The 19016-nt window shown below is 29.1% G+C and overlaps 1 protein-coding gene across 2 annotated transcripts; it reads left to right on the top strand.

Moving 5' to 3' along the window:
* Positions 1-831: 831 nt before the first annotated feature.
* On the top strand, positions 832-18470 carry LOC124421019 (sodium-dependent dopamine transporter-like). 2 transcript variants are annotated; one of them, XR_006941481.1, is made up of 2 exons: positions 832-1170; positions 18027-18470. XR_006941481.1 is itself a non-coding variant. In XM_046955701.1 (2 exons), exons 1-2 carry the CDS (start codon positions 8206-8208, stop codon positions 18371-18373), a joined length of 390 nt encoding a protein of 129 aa, XP_046811657.1. In that variant the 5' UTR covers positions 7694-8205; the 3' UTR covers positions 18374-18449. The 2 variants fall into 2 exon arrangements, 1 of the variants encoding a protein (XP_046811657.1); XM_046955701.1 differs by lacking the exon at positions 832-1170 and adding an exon at positions 7694-8248 and having other exon boundaries at positions 18027-18449.
* The last annotated feature ends 546 nt before the right edge of the window (positions 18471-19016 follow it).

The raw sequence follows: 19016 nt of genomic DNA, 5'->3' as shown, positions 1-19016 counted from the left end.
TTACTTGTTTTTATTGTCATCTAGTCCACATAAAATTTCGCAAATATTTTTTAAGATTACGCATAACTTATTCAAGCTGTCCTTAGGATAAATAAAAAATATCTACCAAATTTTATTTAATTTCATGAGGCCCGATCATTACCAAAATCGGAAATGTCATTTATAGTTCCATAAAACTAAGTTCTACCGACTTTTGTTGACTTAAGGCCCTCTTGTTGACTTAAGGCCCTATTCGGGGTGTACGGTAGTATGGGGGCAGACGGTCGGAAATAGCTAAATCGACTCAGAAAGCCGATCTTTAAGGTGGCTGTATGACCAATATTTTTAGGTGTTACAAACATAATACCTTCCCCACTATAGTGGTGTAGGGTCTAAATATCCATTGAATTCAAAAATTTGTATTCCTCTTTAACAATCTTATTACTTTTGCCACAACCCAACAGTATTCGATTAACATTAAAAGCTGAAATTTATCATTTCTGTTAAATTCAAAACATACCAATGTTAAATAACATAATTTAAAAGCTTTTTTCTGTTGTGACAAAAACAAATAAACATGATTTTCAAATAATCTGTTGTACTTTACATACAATTGTTCTTGTGCTACATACAATAACACCTGTTAGACAACTTTGTATAAACTTCAGACCTCCTCTTTGTGCCATGGCGCATGCGTTACAAGCCACTTGATTTCCTATTAAACATTATTCTTTTTTTATTATTTTTTTGTTGAATGTTGCACATTCTTCTTATGACACTTTGTGGCGGAAAAATGGTATAAAAAGCCTTGTCCTTCTGTGAAAATTCACATTCGTTTAACAGTTATCGTTGTTTTAAAAACATTTTCTTTTAAATAGAAAACATTTTAAAATTAAAAAAAGTTTTTATAAAAAAAAGAAAATTCATATTAGTTTTAACTTGGTGTAAAAAGTTTGTTTGATTAAAAAAAATTAAAAAAGAATTTTAATTTTTGTTTAGTTAATTGTTTCTACTGCATTTACAATTTGTTATACTCAATGTGTAATATTTTGAGATTTATTCGCATTTTATATAGTTTTTAAAATTTTGCAATTTTAAAGTAAATTAAAAAAAAAAAAGAAAATTATAAAAGTGTTACTACGAACTGAGTATGATTTGGGAATAGTATTTAATTATTTTTGAAATTTCAAGGTAAAAAATTTGTAATTTTTTTTAAAAAATTAAAATTTTTATTTAAAAATAATTTGTTTTAGTAACTTATAGGTTTGTATGAAATTTTGCAATAAGCAAAATTTTTTCTTAAGAAATTAAATTTACATAAAAAAATTTTCAAAATGTTCTTTAATTATAAAAAGGGGGACAGTTTTTATAAAAAAATTAACTATTTCTCTCATAACTTCCCAACTAGTTCTAGAACCCACATGATTTTAGCCTGAAGTCGTTCTAATTTGGCGTTGAGACCAATGATTTTTCTTCGAAATTGTCACCTTCGGAAGTGGTTCTGAGGAAGGTTCTGGAACGCTTCTGGAACTAGTTCTTTAATCAATGATTTTTGTATGTATTTATCAACCTCGAAACTAGTTCTAGGGAAGCTTTTGAGAACGTATAAATAAATATTTCTTGTAGTTCAGTGGAATGCAAAAATATACATTCGAGCGCGTTTTCTATTTGGGTAAAACAAATTTTATAAATTTTTTGACATTTTTTTCAATTAATTCCAAGAAGTTGTTTCGGAACTCTAGTATGCGTTCCATTGAACTAATGCAGTAGCAATGTATAACTTGTTTCAAAGAACTAGTTCCTTGAAAACTATTTAGAAGTATTTAAGAACCACAACAATATTCTAAGGAACGGGTTCCAGAAGTAATGGCGACAGTAATAGTTCCAAGGCTGTTGTTTAAGAATCTGAAGTGGTTCTGTTTTACTAGTTCTAAAACTAGTAGTTTATAGAACAAGTTTTAAAAATTTTCCTGGGTTTTAAATTAACAGAACTTAAATTATAAAATTTTTTGTTGAAATTATTAACTAATTTTTAAGGATATTTTTGACATTTCTACTTTTTAACATACAAATTCATAAGAATGGATTCCATTTCCAAAAATGCTGATAATTCGCAGAAATGTTCTGAATGAAAAAAATCTGAACGCTAAACAATGAAAGAAATAAGTTAAAAATGTTAATAAAAAACCCCTAAAACCGACATATACTCTTCTTAAGGATTAAGTTTTGCTGAGTCCTAGTTTGCTGTCTGATTTTCTGGTATTTAAGATATCGTTTCCGCCATTTTGTCCTTTTTGAAAAGTAATAGCAGCGCCAGGACAACGTTATTTATAAAATGTTTGTGACATCGCATTTATGAAATATCTCATTTCTTCTTTGAGATATCTTCACATTTATAGATTCAGCTCTTTTAGCAAAGTCAACTTTCTTTAACCTCTAAATTTGTGAAAACAATATAGTGATATAAAGAACTCTCGAAAACTTAAATTAATTTGTAATTTTATTGCAAAGCAACTATAGAATTTTTACCAAGTGAATTAGTTCTAGAACAAATGCAAACATAATCTCTTTTTTGAAAAGCTTTTCTGAAACTACTCAGCATAAGTAAAACGTAGTACTTCCCAAAGAACAACATTTATCACCACTTCAAAAGTAGCACTAGATAATTTTTTTTACCTTTTGTGGAAGTGATGTTCAAAAAAGTAATAATATTATTTTTGCAATTTTTATACCCGACACAACTTTAGATGGAAAAGTATATTGGGTTTGTGCTGATGTTTGTAACGCACAAACATCATTTGACCTTAGCCCGTATAAAAAGCTTGTGGTAAAATCATAACTTCTTTAGCTCTTTGTCAGCACTTCCATGAAGTAAATTCTACTTCTTTTTCGCTTCTTTGGAAGTTATTTTTTGTTTGCTGGGTAGTGATGTTGCCGCACCCTCTGTCAATCATTGTTGTGATTCTAAATAACATAGATTATATACAATTTCTCTTCCTTAAAATGATTAATGTCAAAATAGGTTTATTATATAAAAAAAACAATTTCACTTCCAAATAACTTCCAAGAAAGGAACATAAAAATGACATTTTGAGAATGATTTCAGAAGTAGTTAACATAGAATTAAATAAAAAGAACATCCCTCTTATGTGAAACCAATGTTTAAATCATCACTTCTACAGTTGTTGTTCAGCACTTCCATGGAGTAAATTCTACTACTTTTCCGTTAAAGCTTTCTTACAATCCAATACGGTGTTAGATGTCAGGAAATTTGTGTTATTATTTGGTAAACGGTGGTATATTTCTTCTTCTGGATCTTCACTATAGACCCCAGCCCCACCTTATCCTCGAATTTCTATTCATCCGTGTTACAACGGATTCCTTCTGATATTTGCTCTAATGTTTCGCTTGACCAAGACATTCTATCTGGGATCAGCCTTTTTAAAGTTTCCGACATATTCTGTGTTTGGTATACGATCAGGCACGTCCGATGATTGTGAATAACCCTCCAATGTGTCCAGTATATATTAATGACGTGTAAGCGACGCCTAATATCTTAAATATGTTTCCAGATCCTTGGTTGAAGTAGTACACATGGCACCACTTATACCCAAGCAGCATGTGCGCTGAAGTATGCTTCAATAATCAGTCCACCAAATTATTGAAGCATAAGCTAGAGCTGGTCTAATTACACTTTTATAAAGCCAATTTGTCATTTTCATGGCTATAGTTCTCCTACATATTGCCCAGCACCGATGTGCCTTGTTGATCCTCTCCTCTATGTGGTGTCTCTATTTTAATTTTCGGTCGAGGATTACACCTAAGTACGTAACTTTGTTACTGGTATCTTCATGCCCAGGAACCAAAGTTCTTTATACGTAGAAATTTTTGTCTTTCTTGTGAAAATCTTTGCTGGGTTAACATTAAGGCCTCTCGCTTGAGCCTAACTTAAAGCCGTATTCAGAGCTTCCCCAGCTCTTCTGCACAAGTATTCTGAAAATAGATTAAAAAACTTATCTTGTGGTTACTGTTATAGTCTCTTACAACGGAGGGGGTGGGTTCGATACCCACCTCAGGCACTGGTTAAAAACCGCTCGATAGAGCTCTAGGTGTATTTCTTTGGATTTGATGTATATATAAAACTTTTAAAACTTCTTATGAAGGTAAAGGATATAAAAATGGACTTTATATAAATCAGTATACAATGAATTTATAAAATCCTTCTAGATACCTTAATATTTGAAAATTTATAAAAAAAAAATATTTACAAAATCTTTTCATCTATTGTTCTAAAAACTACTGGTTCTAGAACGAGTGAAAACAGAACCACTTCAGATTCTTAAACAACAGCCTTTGAACTAGAAGTGTCAACATTACTTCTAGAGCCCGTTCCTTAGAATATTGTTGTGGATCTTAAATATTTCTAAATAGTTTTCAAAGAAATGTTCTTTAAAACTAGTTATAAATTGCTACTACACTAGTTCAATGGAACGTATACTAATTCCGAAACAAATTTTTGGAATCAATTAAAAAAATTTTAAAAAAATTAAAAATTTATAAAATTTGTTTTACCGAAATAGAAAACGCGTCCAAATGTATATTTTAGCATTAGCTAAAATACGTTACAAGTTAGTTGCTTGTAACGTATATCCTTACAACAAATATTCTAAAAGATAAGAGGTCAGAAGAATTATAATCAATTTTAGGTAAGATTGTAGGTTTTGTAATGCTATGTGTACACAGTTGTTAGATCTTACAACGTTGGCAGTAAAATGTGCAGAAAATTTCTAAAAACAGTGTAAATTGTAAGTTCAGACGATTTTTAGATATTTTCTGAACATTTTACTGACAACTTTGTAAGATCTGACAACCATGTATCAAGGCTTTAAATAACATTGGTACAATAGTAAAAATTCCTCAACAGTTTCTCAAAATTAGTCCTAATCTTAATAATTTCAAACAAAAAACGCTAAAAAAGAAATATTTGTTTATACGTTCTCTAAAGCTTCCCTGGAACTAGTTCCGTGGTTAACAAATTCAAACAAAAATCATTGATTAAAGATCTAGTTCCAGAAGCGTTCCAAGTAATGAGTTTTGACTTTATAACTCTTCCTCAGAACCAGTTTCGAAGCTGACAATTTCGAAGAAAAATCATTGGTCTCAACGTCAAACTTAAATCTAGTTTAGGTTAAAATCATGTGTTCTACAACTAGTTGTAGGATTAATACAATTTTTCTTAATATTTGAAAATTTATTAAAAAAGTAAGAGTTCTATATTCGGCTATGCCAAATTTTATATACCCTTCACCATGGTGTGTTAAAAAAAAAACAATCAGTACCAAAAAGTCCTCTTTAAGTCCTCACTTTCTTCGGGCTCAACATGCTTAAATTCATGTTTCTAGAATCTAGATTCAATATTATAGAAAATTTAAAAGAGTTCCCTTTTATGGGTTCCCACCTAATTCAGACTCTACATACCCAATTTCATATTTCTAGGTTCAATATTATAGAAAATTCAAAATGGAACTTTTTAAAAACAAAAAACTATCAAAAGTTCACTTTTTCCGGTTCTTAATTAATTTCATGTTTCTAGGTTCAATATGATAGAAAATTCAAAAAAGTACCTTTTGCAGAACGAAAAAGTACCAAACAATCCCTATTGATTTGTTCTCGTCTAATCCGGGTTCAAAAAGTATTCTTTGAAAAACGAAAAAAAATATCAAAAAATTCCCTTTTATGGGTTCTCACCTTATTCAGACTCTACATACTTAATTTTATATTTCTAGGTTCAATATTTAAAAACAAAAAAAGTACCAAAAATTCACTTTTATGTTTTCGAACTTAAGCCAAGTTCCACATACATGATTTCGTGTTTCTAGCCAATAACAACACACTAGTGCTGCTTTCGCTCTGCTACTCTTACTTTGCTGCTCTCGCTCTGCTACTCTTACTTTGCAGCTCTCGCTCTGCCTTGTTTTTATTAACAAGAGTACAATAACAAAATTTACCGTATGATTATGTATTTTGTTTTTGTTTTTTTGCAATTTCTGTTTGAGCATAAATAAAAAATCTCAATTTTTGATGAAATTTTTAGAGGTTGTCTCGAATTTTTGCTCATATCTCCGGTATTTATGGACCGATTTTACTGATTTTAAATAGCGATCTTCTCGAAAGTATGTCTAACAGAATTATTGAAGATTCGGATCTTGCCGATATCTGGGGTCCTCTAAAAACTGAGTTTAACAAACACACAGACGGACAGAAAGACAGACAGACAGACAGACGGACATAGCTTAATCAACTCCGCTACCTATAAGGATCCAGAATATATATATATATACTTTATGGGGTGGGAAATTATATTATATAGAAATTACAAACGGAATGACAAACTTATGTATACACTCTTCTCACGAAAGTAAGGGGGATATAAATATATTTTAAAAAATCTATCTATATGTTAGTAATAAAGATGATTAGTAATAGGTATATACCTTTCATTTTCTAACCTTGAAAACAAAATCATTTGAAATTGAGACTCTGTTGTGGTAAATAAATTGATCTACTTTATAAAGCTTGCGTTTAAAATAGATTTTAAAATTTTGCAATACTTTAGCTTCATTCTGTAAAAATATTATTTTTTAAACATGTAAAAGTACATGTAACTATGTACAGATGTATGTAAGTCTGTATCTGTCTGTAAGTGCCAAAACACAATTTCGTTATTTTTTAATTATTGCCTTATTTTCTATACTAAATGTTTTAACAGCATTTTCATTATTAAATTAACAAAGTTCAAAAGATTTTTTTTTGTAATGTAATCAAATTGTCGATATTTATAGAGTTTTATTATTTTTTCATTTTGGCACTTATTAAAATTTAATTTTTTTTCCTTATAACTAGACAATAATTTTAAGAAAAGGTCCTTTATATGTTGGAGATAATTTAAAACAAATTTCTTTAAACAAATTGTATTTATACCCTTCACCTACGTGAGAAGGGTATATATAAGTTTGTCATTCCGTTTGTAATTTCTATAATATAATTTTCCGACCCTATAAAGTATATATATACTGGATCCTTATAGATAGCGGAGTCGATTAAGCCATGTCCGTCTGTCTGTCTGTCTGTCCGTCTGTCCGTCTGTCTGTCTGTCCGTCTGTCTGTTGAAATCAGTTTTTAGAGGTCCCCAGATATCGGCGAGATCCGAATCTTCAATAATTCAGTTAGACATGCTTTCGAGAAGATCGCTATTTAAAATCAGCAAAATCGGTCTATAAATAACGGAGATATGAGCAAAAATCCGAGACAAACTCTGAAAATTTCATCAAAAAAGCCACATTTTTTCATGCTTTGTTAAAAAAGCAACAACAACACTGTGAATTGGATAAAGATGTACATGTGCATGAGGAGATGTATTTGGTTTTATTCAGCTGTGTATTTTTTTTGTATGTTTGCATGCAAAGGTAATTGGGTATAACAAGAACAAGGAGATAAAGCAGTAATATGTTGGTAATACAGCTGATATTTGTTTGAGGGTGGTAATACAGTTTGACGGTGGTATTACAGTACAACGGTTAATATTTCTTTCTGCTACAGTTTAAATTTTATTTGTATGTATGTTATGTATGACATGTGTGCAGAGATACAAAATAAATAAAAACTGTTTTTTTTTTTTTTTAAATATACTTGGTGAAGGGTATATAAGATTCGGTACAGTCGAATATAGAAATATTACTTGTTTTTGACTTTTGTTGTAAATATTGTAAATATGCTATAATATGCAGCTTTAGTTTATTATGTATGACGAAGTACTTACTACTTCTATTATTAAATACATTCATTAAACAAAGTATGATGCTTCAGATAAAATAAAAAAAAAAAACAACAACCAATGGAAAAATTATAAAAAAGCATTAACAACAACAAAAGCTAAGCTAACTACTCGATGTACATATACATATGTATGTATGTTGTAAGCATTAAGTATCTGTGTTGTCCAGTGTATCTGGATTGGATTTAACAGTGATGTTGCGTTTGTTGTATCCACACTGTTAGATTGTTAAATCAGTTGATTACGGTGAGAAGAACGAACAAGATGTTTAAATAGCGTTAAAAAAACAAGCGGATAAAAAACACAAGTTTTAAATATTTTTAATAAATTGAAATCAACATAATATATGCATAATTATTATTCAAAAAGTAATAGAAAACTAAACAGTGAAAATGTCAAATAAAAATGTTTATACTAGTGTTAAAACCGAGCCAGGTAAAAATAAATTAAAAATTTACAAAAAAATATTTTAAAGAAAGGTTGACAAACTTTAAAAAAAAAATTTAAATAAATACAAAAAATAATAATAACCCAGAAAAAATTATAGAACTTGTTCTAAAAACTACTAGTTCTAGAACGAGTGAAAAAAGAACCACTTCAGATTCTTAATTAGTATTATCGCCATTACTTCTGGAACCCATTCTTTAGAATATTGTTGTGGTTCTTAAATACTTCTGAAAAGTTTTTAAGGAACTAGTTCTTTGAAACTAGTTATACATTGCTACTACATTAGTTCAATGGAACGCATACTAGTTCCGAAACAACTTCTTGGAATCAATTGGAAAAAAAAAATGTCAAAAAATTAAAAATTTTTTAAACTTATTTTTATCGAAATAGAAAACGCGTTCAAATGTATATTTTTGCATTCCACTGAACTACAAGATATTAAAAAGCTTCCTAATTGAATGGTACCGAGAGAAGGGAAACTTAGCTGCTTGTAACGTATATCCATTAAGAATATATTTTAAAAGATTAGAAGTGCAAAAGAATTATATTAAATTGTATATGTATGTAAGTTTTGTAAATAATATTGGTAAAATAGTAAAAATTTCTCAACAGTTTCTTAAAATTACTCCTAACCTTAATAATTTGAAACAAAAACGCTAAAAAAGAAATATTTATACGTTCTCTAAAGCTTCCCTAGAACTAGTTCCGAGGTTGACAAATTCAAACAAAAATCATTGATTAAAGAACTAGTTCCAGAAGCGTTCCAAAGAACGAATGTCAACTCCATAACACTTCCTCAGAACCAGTTCCGAAGGTGACAATTATTGGTCTCAACGCCAAACTAAAACGAGTTCAGGCCATAAACATTTGTTCCTTAACTAGTTGTAGAACTAATAGAATTTTTCTGGGAAATTAATAAATATTAAAAAGTAATTTTTTTTTAATCTGTGAATCATTATGTTGTTAAAATTTCAACATCTTTAACCAAATTTTAAATACATATTTTACAACAATTAAAGTGCAAAATATTTTTCAAATTTAAATAGAGGCAATAATGAACCAAACTTTAGAACATAACTAATTTCTTCTGAATTTCTCTTGATTTTTAAATGATTTAATAAAGCAAAAATTGTCAATTCTGTAGCGATTCTTTAAAAATTCGTTAGAAATTTTGGTAAAAAACTTAATCGTAATATCAATTCATTGTTCTACTTAAATTTTTAAGCAATTTATGTACATTAATGTCATCACTAAAAAAGAACTTCCAAAGAAGCGAAAAAGATGTAAAAACTTCCATGGAAGTACTGAAATAGACCTAAAGAAGTTATGATATAAACACAGGCTTGTCATAAAAGGAAGATCCTTTTTATTTGATTCGAAATTCACTACAACTGAAGTCATTCTTAGGAAGTAATTTTTATGTTCATTTTTTCGAAGTAATTAGTAAGTGAAATTATAGTATTATAAAAAAAGTATGGAAGGTGTAGTATTTTCATCAGAACTAGTAACCCGAAGTGCTTCAAATTCGGGTGAAAAACCTATGAATTTTTCAATCGGAGGGATGTTGTTCATTTTTGGCAACTCTGAACTACATCTTATCTTAGTTTTAGAAGCAGTAAAAATACTATATTTGAATGTCAAAAATAAAACTCATTTCATGACACTTTTATGAAAATTTCACTGGTTTTTCACCCAACCTTGATGTACTTCAAATATGTTATTTGTAATGACTTTACTTTTACATCTTTTTTCATACTTTAAACTAGGTTTTTATTTGCAAAAAATATTTGGTTTATAAAATTGAACAAGAAGTGATGATTTTAACAAAGGCTTGTCATAATAGGGATGTACTTTTTATTTAATTCCAAATTCTCTACTTCTGAAGTTATTCTCAGGAAGTACTTTTTATGTTCTTTTTTGAAAGTTGTTTTAAAGTGAAATTGTATTATACAATACAACTAATTTGACTTAAATAATATTAACATTAAAAAAACATAAGCCCAAAATAAAATGTTTTATTTCACAAAAAAGTAAGAACAAAAATGTTCAGCATAGAAAAAAAAAGAATTATTTTCGGTTCTTCGGAAGTCATTAAACATTACTTTCACAGAAGGTAAAAATAATCACTAATGACTAATTTTGAAGTAGTGATAAATGTTATTCTTTTGGAATGTAGTAGACCAATTTTGCCCAATCTACTCCAAAACTACTCCCTTGTTGAAATCAAGGGATTACATGATCCGCAATATGGTCTGTGGACTTGTTGTTTTTAATAAAATATTGGTGCAAAATGTATGGTTGAATAACTACTTATATTGATTCGATGAAAACAACAAAATAACTGCTTACAAATGTGCTTACCCGACATTTCTGAATTTAAAACTGACTTGAAAGTTATTTTTTATCTTTACTAGTCTATTATCTCACTTAATGTACCATTAACATCCTAGCCAAAAAAAGTACTTTCAAAGAAGCGAAAAAGTAGTGGAATTTACTCCATAAAAGTACTGAAATAAACCTGTCAAATTCAAAATTTACTCCATCTGAAGTCATTCTCAGGAAGTAAGTGTAGTATTATAGAATACAACTAATTTGACTAAAATAATATTATTACAAATAAATAAATTACACGCATTTATCAATTAACTTCAAAATAGAAATGGTTTAATTAAAAAAAAAATCAGTACAAAAATATACCTTCAATTCTTCTTCGCTTCTTTGGAAGTCAATAAACATTACTTCCACAGAAGGTAAAAAAAACACACAAATCTTATTCTTTAAGGAGTACTTCATTTTATTTTCGTTAGGATGTTATTTTATGTTTCTATTTGGAAAAACAAATTTAAATTAAGTAATTCCTTATTTGAAACACTCTATTGACAAAATTATTAATTAATGTTATTGCTTACGATCACTCATTATCGAGTATGCTATGAAATAACTACATTACCTACAATACTCATTGCCAAAATTTGAAAAAGTTTTTACTAGTTTGCTCTTCTAAAAAGTCAACTATTTTGAGTTAGTACATTTTGAATATAGTGCCCCCAATATGCAAAAATAAGCAAAAACCAACAAAAAACTGTCAAACCAAATAGTTAATTACTTTGAAAGTAACCGTTTAATCTTAAATATTTCCTTAATTATTTAGCCTAATTTTTAAATCGAAAAAAAGAAACAACTCAGTAATTGACTAGACTGTACAATTAATCAATTAACATTATTAAGATTTTTGCCAAAAAAAGGTGTTTGCAGAAATTTTCAAAAACTAGACATTTTGCGAAGGTCATATTTTGTTTAAGAAAAGTTTTTTTTTATAATTACTGCTATGCAATGTACAATATGAATGTACCCAAAAAAATGTTTATGCATAAAGAAATATATAAATGTTAATCGGTTTATATAATATACATATATTACACATATTTATATTTATTTTATTAAGATTTAAAAAAAAAACAGTTCTTTAAAAGTTTGTGTAACCGGTTCTATATATTGAAATGTATAAATTACAAATAATCATTAATGCTATTAACAAACTAGTAAAATAAAACGTAAATATTTTAACACCATTATAGAACGAATAAGAAGTGACATTATTGAATGATTCAATTATATAAATAGGTATAATCAGAAAATAGTAATAATAACATAATACTGGTTTAAATCAGTATTATTTCCATGGAGTAAATTCTACTTCTTTTTCGCTTCTTTGGTAGTGGGATCATTTTTTGTTGGGATCATTCTGTATGCCATATAGATTATTATTCATTAACACATTGGAATGATGAAATAGAGAAATAAATTTTGTAAAAGGTTCTAATAAAATGGAATATAATTATTTCCGTTTTTCCATTTTTACCCCTTTTTAATACTTTTTTTTCGAAAGAAATAACAAATATTTTGTTAAAATAAATATTACAGAGTTAGCTCGTATAAGAGGTATATATCTAATAAGAATACGTCAATAAATCGAAAAAATCCGGTAGGTTAGTGGTTAGTGTTCTAGTCTGGTAGACCGGAGGTGGCGGGTTCGATTCCCACCCGTGGCACTGGTTGAGGAGCGCACAACAGGCCCGATTGAGGCCTAGGTGTATTTCTTCGGATTTGATGTGTATACATCCTTATTCAAACTAACTAACTAACTAACTTCTCAAGATGTAATTTTTACGTACTTTTCTTGGAAGTTATTTGAATGTGAAATACATAACAATTAAAAAATTATTTATTTAGTTATTAAATTATGCAATTTATTATAATTTAATTTGATGACAACATATTTAATACTTTTTTTTCGAAAGAAATAACAAATATTTTGTTAAAATAAATATTACAGAGTTAGCTCGTATAAGAGGTATATATCTAATAAGAATACGTCAATAAATCGAAAAAGTTTTCTCAATGTGCTAAAAAAAAGTACCAAATATACAGTTCTCTCCCTTTTACACCCCAAAAACAATTGAAAGAGGTGAAAAAGTACAAATCAGGTGTTTCATAATTTTGAAAGATGTGTCCAAAATATTTACAAACATTTTATTATGATTATAAGAAATGAAGTTATAAAGGTTCCAAAACGGTACGTTTGATACACATTTTCACCCCTTAAAAGTTCGAGTTTCAAAAGTGTTCCAGACACCTTTTTTAAAGAGAACAAGCAGATGCAATTAAAATTTTTCTTGTATTACTAATATTGTGTAAGATAATTAATAAAGCCAGTTTTTAGCCGTTTTTCCCCTAATACTCCCAAATACACAAATATCTAAAAATCCCTTCCCCCCCCCAAAAAAAAAAAAAAAAACTTCAAAAGAAGTAGAATTTACTGCAAGGAAGTGCTGAAAAAGATCTGAAGAAGTGATGATTTTAACACAGGCTTGTCGTAGGAGGGATGTCTTTTTTATTTGATTCCAAACTCACTACTTCTAAAGACTTTCTCAAGATGTGTGGCATCCGGTAGGTTAGTGGTTAGTGTTCTAGTCTGGTAGACCGGAGGTGGCGGGTTCGATTCCCACCCGTGGCACTGGTTGAGGAGCGCACAACAGGCCCGATTGAGGCCTAGGTGTATTTCTTCGGATTTGATGTGTATACATCCTTCTTTTAAACTAACTAACTTCTCAAGATTATGCAATTTATTATAATTTAATTTGATGACAACATATTTCATTTAAATTCTAAAATAATACATTTATTATTAATAATTTTAACACAAACACAAAATATTATTTTAAGTTCATAAAATTGTTTGAATAAAAGTTTGCAAAAATAGTATTATTTTCGCTTCTTCGGAAGTTATTAAACATCACTTCCACGGAAGGTAAAGAAAATCACTTCGTTTTATTTTTGCTGGGTCCCTATGATCATCGCACAGACGTTTGGGCTGTGAATCCGTCGCTATATATAAGATAGATTGGAAATTAGCAATAATCGGTTGTGGTAGCATAAGCAGTTTAAATCAATAAATGCATTTACATATATTAATTTGTATTATTTTATTATTAAAACATTTAACCACATTTATAGCTAATTAAAGTTTGGTGTTAACAGAGAATATGATTAATTGACATAAAATAAGTTTTTTTTTTCATTATAAGAAAAATTATTGATTATTTATGAAAAAGACGTTTTATGACATATTCTAGTGCAGTTTATAGACTAGTGAATAGACTGATTCATTAACTACTCAAAACAATAATAATCCGTAGACTTGTCCATAAGCTAATCAATTCACCATAAAATAATCAATAAAAAACTTTATAGCCTAGTCAATAGAATGGTCAAATGACTAGTCCATAGCATAGTCACTGGACTAGTCAGAGCACTGTTCCATACGCTAGTCATTAGACTTGTTAATAGACTAATCAATATAATTATTAAAACACCATTGATTAGTCAATAGATTAGTTCATATAATAGTCAATAGACTTGCCCATAGACTAATCAACAGACTAGTCTAAAGACAAGTCAATAGTTTAGTCCATACACAAATCAATAGACTACACCATTTAAATTGAGAAAATCCAAACTTATATTGTGAAACAACAAAATGAATTTCAGAAATCCATTTTAATATTGAGACATACCAAATTAAATTTAGGAATCATAATTGATATGAAGAAAAAACAAATTGAAATTTGAATTTTCAACTTAATATTGAGAAAAAACCAATATTGGGAAGTCGAAATTAATATTGAGATAGTACAAATTGAAATCGACTAAATACAAAATGATATTAAGAAAACCTAATTTTGTATTGAAATTTATAAAATTTTAAATCCATATCCTATTTAAACATTTTATAAGAAAAATATTTTCATACAAATTTTAAATTTCTAATTTTTATTTATTAATTTCTCAATTTTACTTGGTAATTTCTTAATATAATGTTGGGATTCTGAATTTCCATTTGTTTTTTTTCTCGATATGACTTTGCATTTCTTAATTTAATTTTATTATTTCTCAATATTAGTTTAGTTTTCTCAATTTCAAATGGGACTTTCTCAATATTAATTTAAATTTCTGAACTTTAATTTGGATTTTCTAAATTTTAAATTGAAATTCTCAATATGAGTTTGCATTTTCTCAATTTAAACTTAAAATGGTGTAGTACTAGTCAATAAAATAATCACAAGTCAGTAAACAATTCCTGGAACTAGTCTTTAGATCGAGGTTTTCTGATAAATCAATGTTATTATTGTTCTCTTAAATTTTCTTAATTTACAAAAGTAATATTTGTAAAAAACAGCTGTTTATTGTTTATGTTTTTTACTAAAAAGTTGGCAATACTTACAAACTAACTGCTCCTTAATCTAAAACTGAAAAACACAATCGTCGTTTAAAGCCCACCTAAATTTCTTCCGAATTTAAAATAACAGCAAGTTATGCGTTGTAAAGAACCCGCCCTTCGTTAACAGGAGATGACTACATGCTCTAGTCGATAGACTAGTAAATGTACTAGATAACATAAATAGACTTGTTAATAAACTAGACATAGCTTAGTAAATAGACTAGTCAATAGACGACTTTATATTATAGACTATTTCAGAGACTACTTCATAGTCAATAAATAAAAAAAGTTAATAAGTTTAACTTTTAATCTAAAATTCAATTTTTTCGTTCCCTTACCAAACTAATTCGACTTTATTCACGTTTTTTTTAAGCTTGCTAAATGAAAATATGATTTTTCATCTAATATCAAAATATTTAATATAAATCTGACCCCACACAAACAGTTTATACAGTTTTGTTATAAATAAAGGTATAAATAACATTTTATCGTTCGTTATGTAAAGAAAAAGGTGGGAAGAAAAAAGCTGTTTATAACATTTGAATAGGAGTTTCTAACATGTTTAAGTACTTTTCAATATGTTTATGAAAACATACACACGTGTCACATAAATACATACATATGAATGTAAATAAATCTAAATATATGTCCGAATTTGTAAACATGTTTTCTGACATTGTTTACATTTATGTTCATGTATTATGACGATGACGTTGTTTTCAAAGCAATGGTCAATGGCTTTGACAGTAATGGTTTAAACCTTTTTTTATGCTTTTTTTCACAATTGATAAAGGTTCTATTGTTTAGCGTTTTATTTTCTATTGCAGAAACATTTTTTTTAACTTTTGTTTTCAAATTTTCACTAAAACAATTTATATGTTTTCCTAATACTTGTTTATTTTGATTTGTTTGTTTAAATTTTTTTTTAAAAAGTATGTGTAACTATATATAGAAAGTAATATAGATGTATGATCAAAACTTAAAAAATATATTTAACAGGGCTGGAAGTTTCACTATTCACTACTTAAATTAACAATCCTTACACTAAAGTGTAGTATATGTACGAGTCTTTAAACCATTTAATGTTCTGGGCCACATGCTATTCAATATACTAACCCATTGATTAAACCATATACTAGTCATCGCAGTAGTCCTTAGACTACTTCCTCAACTGTAGTCCATAGACTAGTCTAGAGAATGTAGGCAGTATGCTAGTTAATATACTAATCTGTTGGCTAGTCAATAGACTAGTATGTAGGCTAGTAAATGGATTAGTCTGTTGGCTGGTCTGTAGACTGGTCTGTAGGTTAGTCTGTAGGCCAGTCTGAAGACTGATCTGTAGGTTCTAAAGGTCTAAAGACTTGTCTGTAGACTAGTCTGTAGACCGGTGTATAGGTTGGTTTGTAGACTGTATTTTAGTCTGTAGGCATGTTTGTATACTTGTCTAATATGTAGCATTGTCGATAGACTAGTATGTACGCTAGTAAATAGACTAGAGAATATAATAGAGTATCCTACAGACACTCTGTAGAGTGGTCTGTAGGCTAGTTTGTAGACTGGTATGAAGGTTATTCTGTTAGCTAGTGTTTATACTGGTCTGTAGGCTTGTCTGTATACATGTCACTGTACAGTATGCTACTTTTTATTACAATAGACTAGTAAGTAAGCTAGTCAATATACTAGTCTGTAGGCTAGACTGTAGACTGGTCTGTAGGTCAGTCTGTAGGCTAGTCAGTAGACTGGTCTATAGGCTAGTTAGTAGGCTAGTCTGTACGCTAGCCAGTAGGCTAGTCTGTAGATGTATGCAAGTCAATATTCAAGTCGGTAGGTTAGTCTCTAGGCTAATCTGTAGACTGCTGTTTAGGTTAGTCTTTAGGCTAGTCTGTGAACTATTTTGTAGGTTAGTCTGTAAACTGGTCTGTAAGCAAGTTAGTAGACTAGTATGTAGGCTAGACTGTTGACTGGTCTGTAGGTCAGTCTATAGGCAAGTCTGTAGACTGCTATTTAGTTTAGACTGTTAGCTAGTGTGTAGACTGTTATGTAGGTTAGTCTGTATACTTGTCAATGTACTGTATGCTAGTTTTTTGGCTTGTCAATAGACTAGTATTTAAGCTAGTCAATATACTAGTCTTTAGGCTAGACTGTAGACTGGTCTATAGGCTAGTCTGTTGGCTAGTCATTAGACTTGTCTATAGGCTAGTCTGTTGGCTAGTCAGTAGACTTGTCAGTATTCTAGTCTGTAGACTAGTAATGTACTATATGCTATTCTGTCAGCTAGTTTGTTGGCTTGCCAATAGACTAGTATATAGGCTAGTCAATATACTAGTCTATAGTCTAGTTTTTGGGCTAGACTGTAGACTATAGGCTAGTCTGTAGACTTTTATATAGGCTAGTCTGTAGACTGCTCTGTAGGTTAGTCTGTAGACTGCTCTGTAGAGTGGTGTGTAGGCTAGTCAACAGCCTACATAGTATAAAGGGCACATAAGATTCGGTACATGCCGCTTACTTGCTTTTCATTCAGCATATTTTTTAACACTTTGACTAAATTTCTAAAGAGCATGACGTACTTTTTTGTGTAATTAAACAATTAAGAATTGTATGGGTTTTTAAAGTGTTTTTTTTTTTTTTTTGTAAATATTCGTATATATGTGTGTATAAAGTAAGTGTGTATTGTTTTTATGTGTTGAATGTTTAATTGTGCTAGAAAAAGATTTACGCACTTAATTTAAGTTAAATAAAAAATAATTTAAAAATTAAATCGTCTAACGAAATATAAAATCTGACATAAATCTGACATAATTGCTAATGCTTAAGCAGTAAAGAAAAAAAAAAAATAATAACAAAATATGTTTGTATATACACACATATGTAAAACTTAATAATAATTATATGTTAAAAAAATCAATATGAATCTTATATAGTAGATTAAGAAATCTTAACTTTATAAATTTCATTTAAAATATATATTTTTTTTATTATTTTCAGATTTAGAGGCCGAAGAAGACGACATCGCCTTGGCGATGTCACCGACTAATAGACAAATAGCCAAGACACCAACACCACGCGATATCAGCGAAAATCCCGATGAACGTGAAACATGGAGCGGCAAAGTCGATTTCCTGCTATCCGTTATAGGATTCGCTGTAGATTTAGCAAACGTATGGCGATTTCCTTATTTATGCTACAAAAATGGCGGTGGTAAGTACTTATTTCCCCTTTACACTTTTCCCCAACCATTTTTTAAAGGAAATGGTTATGTTTTCTATAAGATGTGTGTAAGGCATTTTGACCACCGCAACAATCATAAGCTATGTTGTATTAAGGGAATGTAGTATATCAGCATCAACAACAAAAGCTAATTTGGGGCACTTGTCAGCTTAATGCCACAGTGAGCACAATTAGAATTATAAAACAATTTACGCATGAAGAGGGGTGAAATGTAAAGTTTTTTCTTTTATTCTTTTCTTAAGCTTAAGAGACTTAACGCTGATGTTGAGTTGAGTTTAGAAGTAGGACACATCTATAACAGACTAAAAGGATGTTCTTTTGTTTTATTCTGTTTCTCTTTATTATATTTTATACTTGCAACAAAACAATTATATGGCATAAAGTTCTTATGAATGAGAGTCTGAATGCAATTGTCTATCTGATTCTACAATCAACAATTTATTTTATTTCTACAGTACTTACTTCCTGTTGGTTGTATTTGAGCAAATCTTTTGCTATATTTAATGGGAATTAAGTAGATAATATATATTTTATATGTTTTCCTCCGAAATTGTTTAGGCTTTAATAGGTATGCTGTTTTTAAGTTAACAAGTTTATTAATTATTTTTCGAAAAAACTATAAATTAAGCATAATATTCTATTCTAGTTCAGTTCTAGTTCAGTTCTTGTTCAGTTCTTGTTCAGTTCTAGTTCAGTTCTAGTTCAGTTCTAGTTCAGTTCTAGTTCAGTTCTAGTTCAGTTCTAGTT

Source organism: Lucilia cuprina, chromosome 6 (genome assembly GCF_022045245.1).
Source record: "Lucilia cuprina isolate Lc7/37 chromosome 6, ASM2204524v1, whole genome shotgun sequence".
Lineage (NCBI taxonomy): Eukaryota > Metazoa > Arthropoda > Insecta > Diptera > Calliphoridae > Lucilia > Lucilia cuprina.
Note: the sequence above shows the minus strand (reverse complement) of the source record. Positions and strands in the feature narration are given on the sequence as shown.

Coding starts and splice junctions, on each gene's coding strand:
- LOC124421019 (XM_046955701.1), top strand. CDS start 8,206: ATGTCAAATAAAAATGTTTATACTAGTGTTAAAACCGAGCCAG. Junction 8,249..18,026: donor TAGTGTTAAAACCGAGCCAG/GTAAAAATAAAT, acceptor TATTATTTTCAG/ATTTAGAGGCCGAAGAAGAC.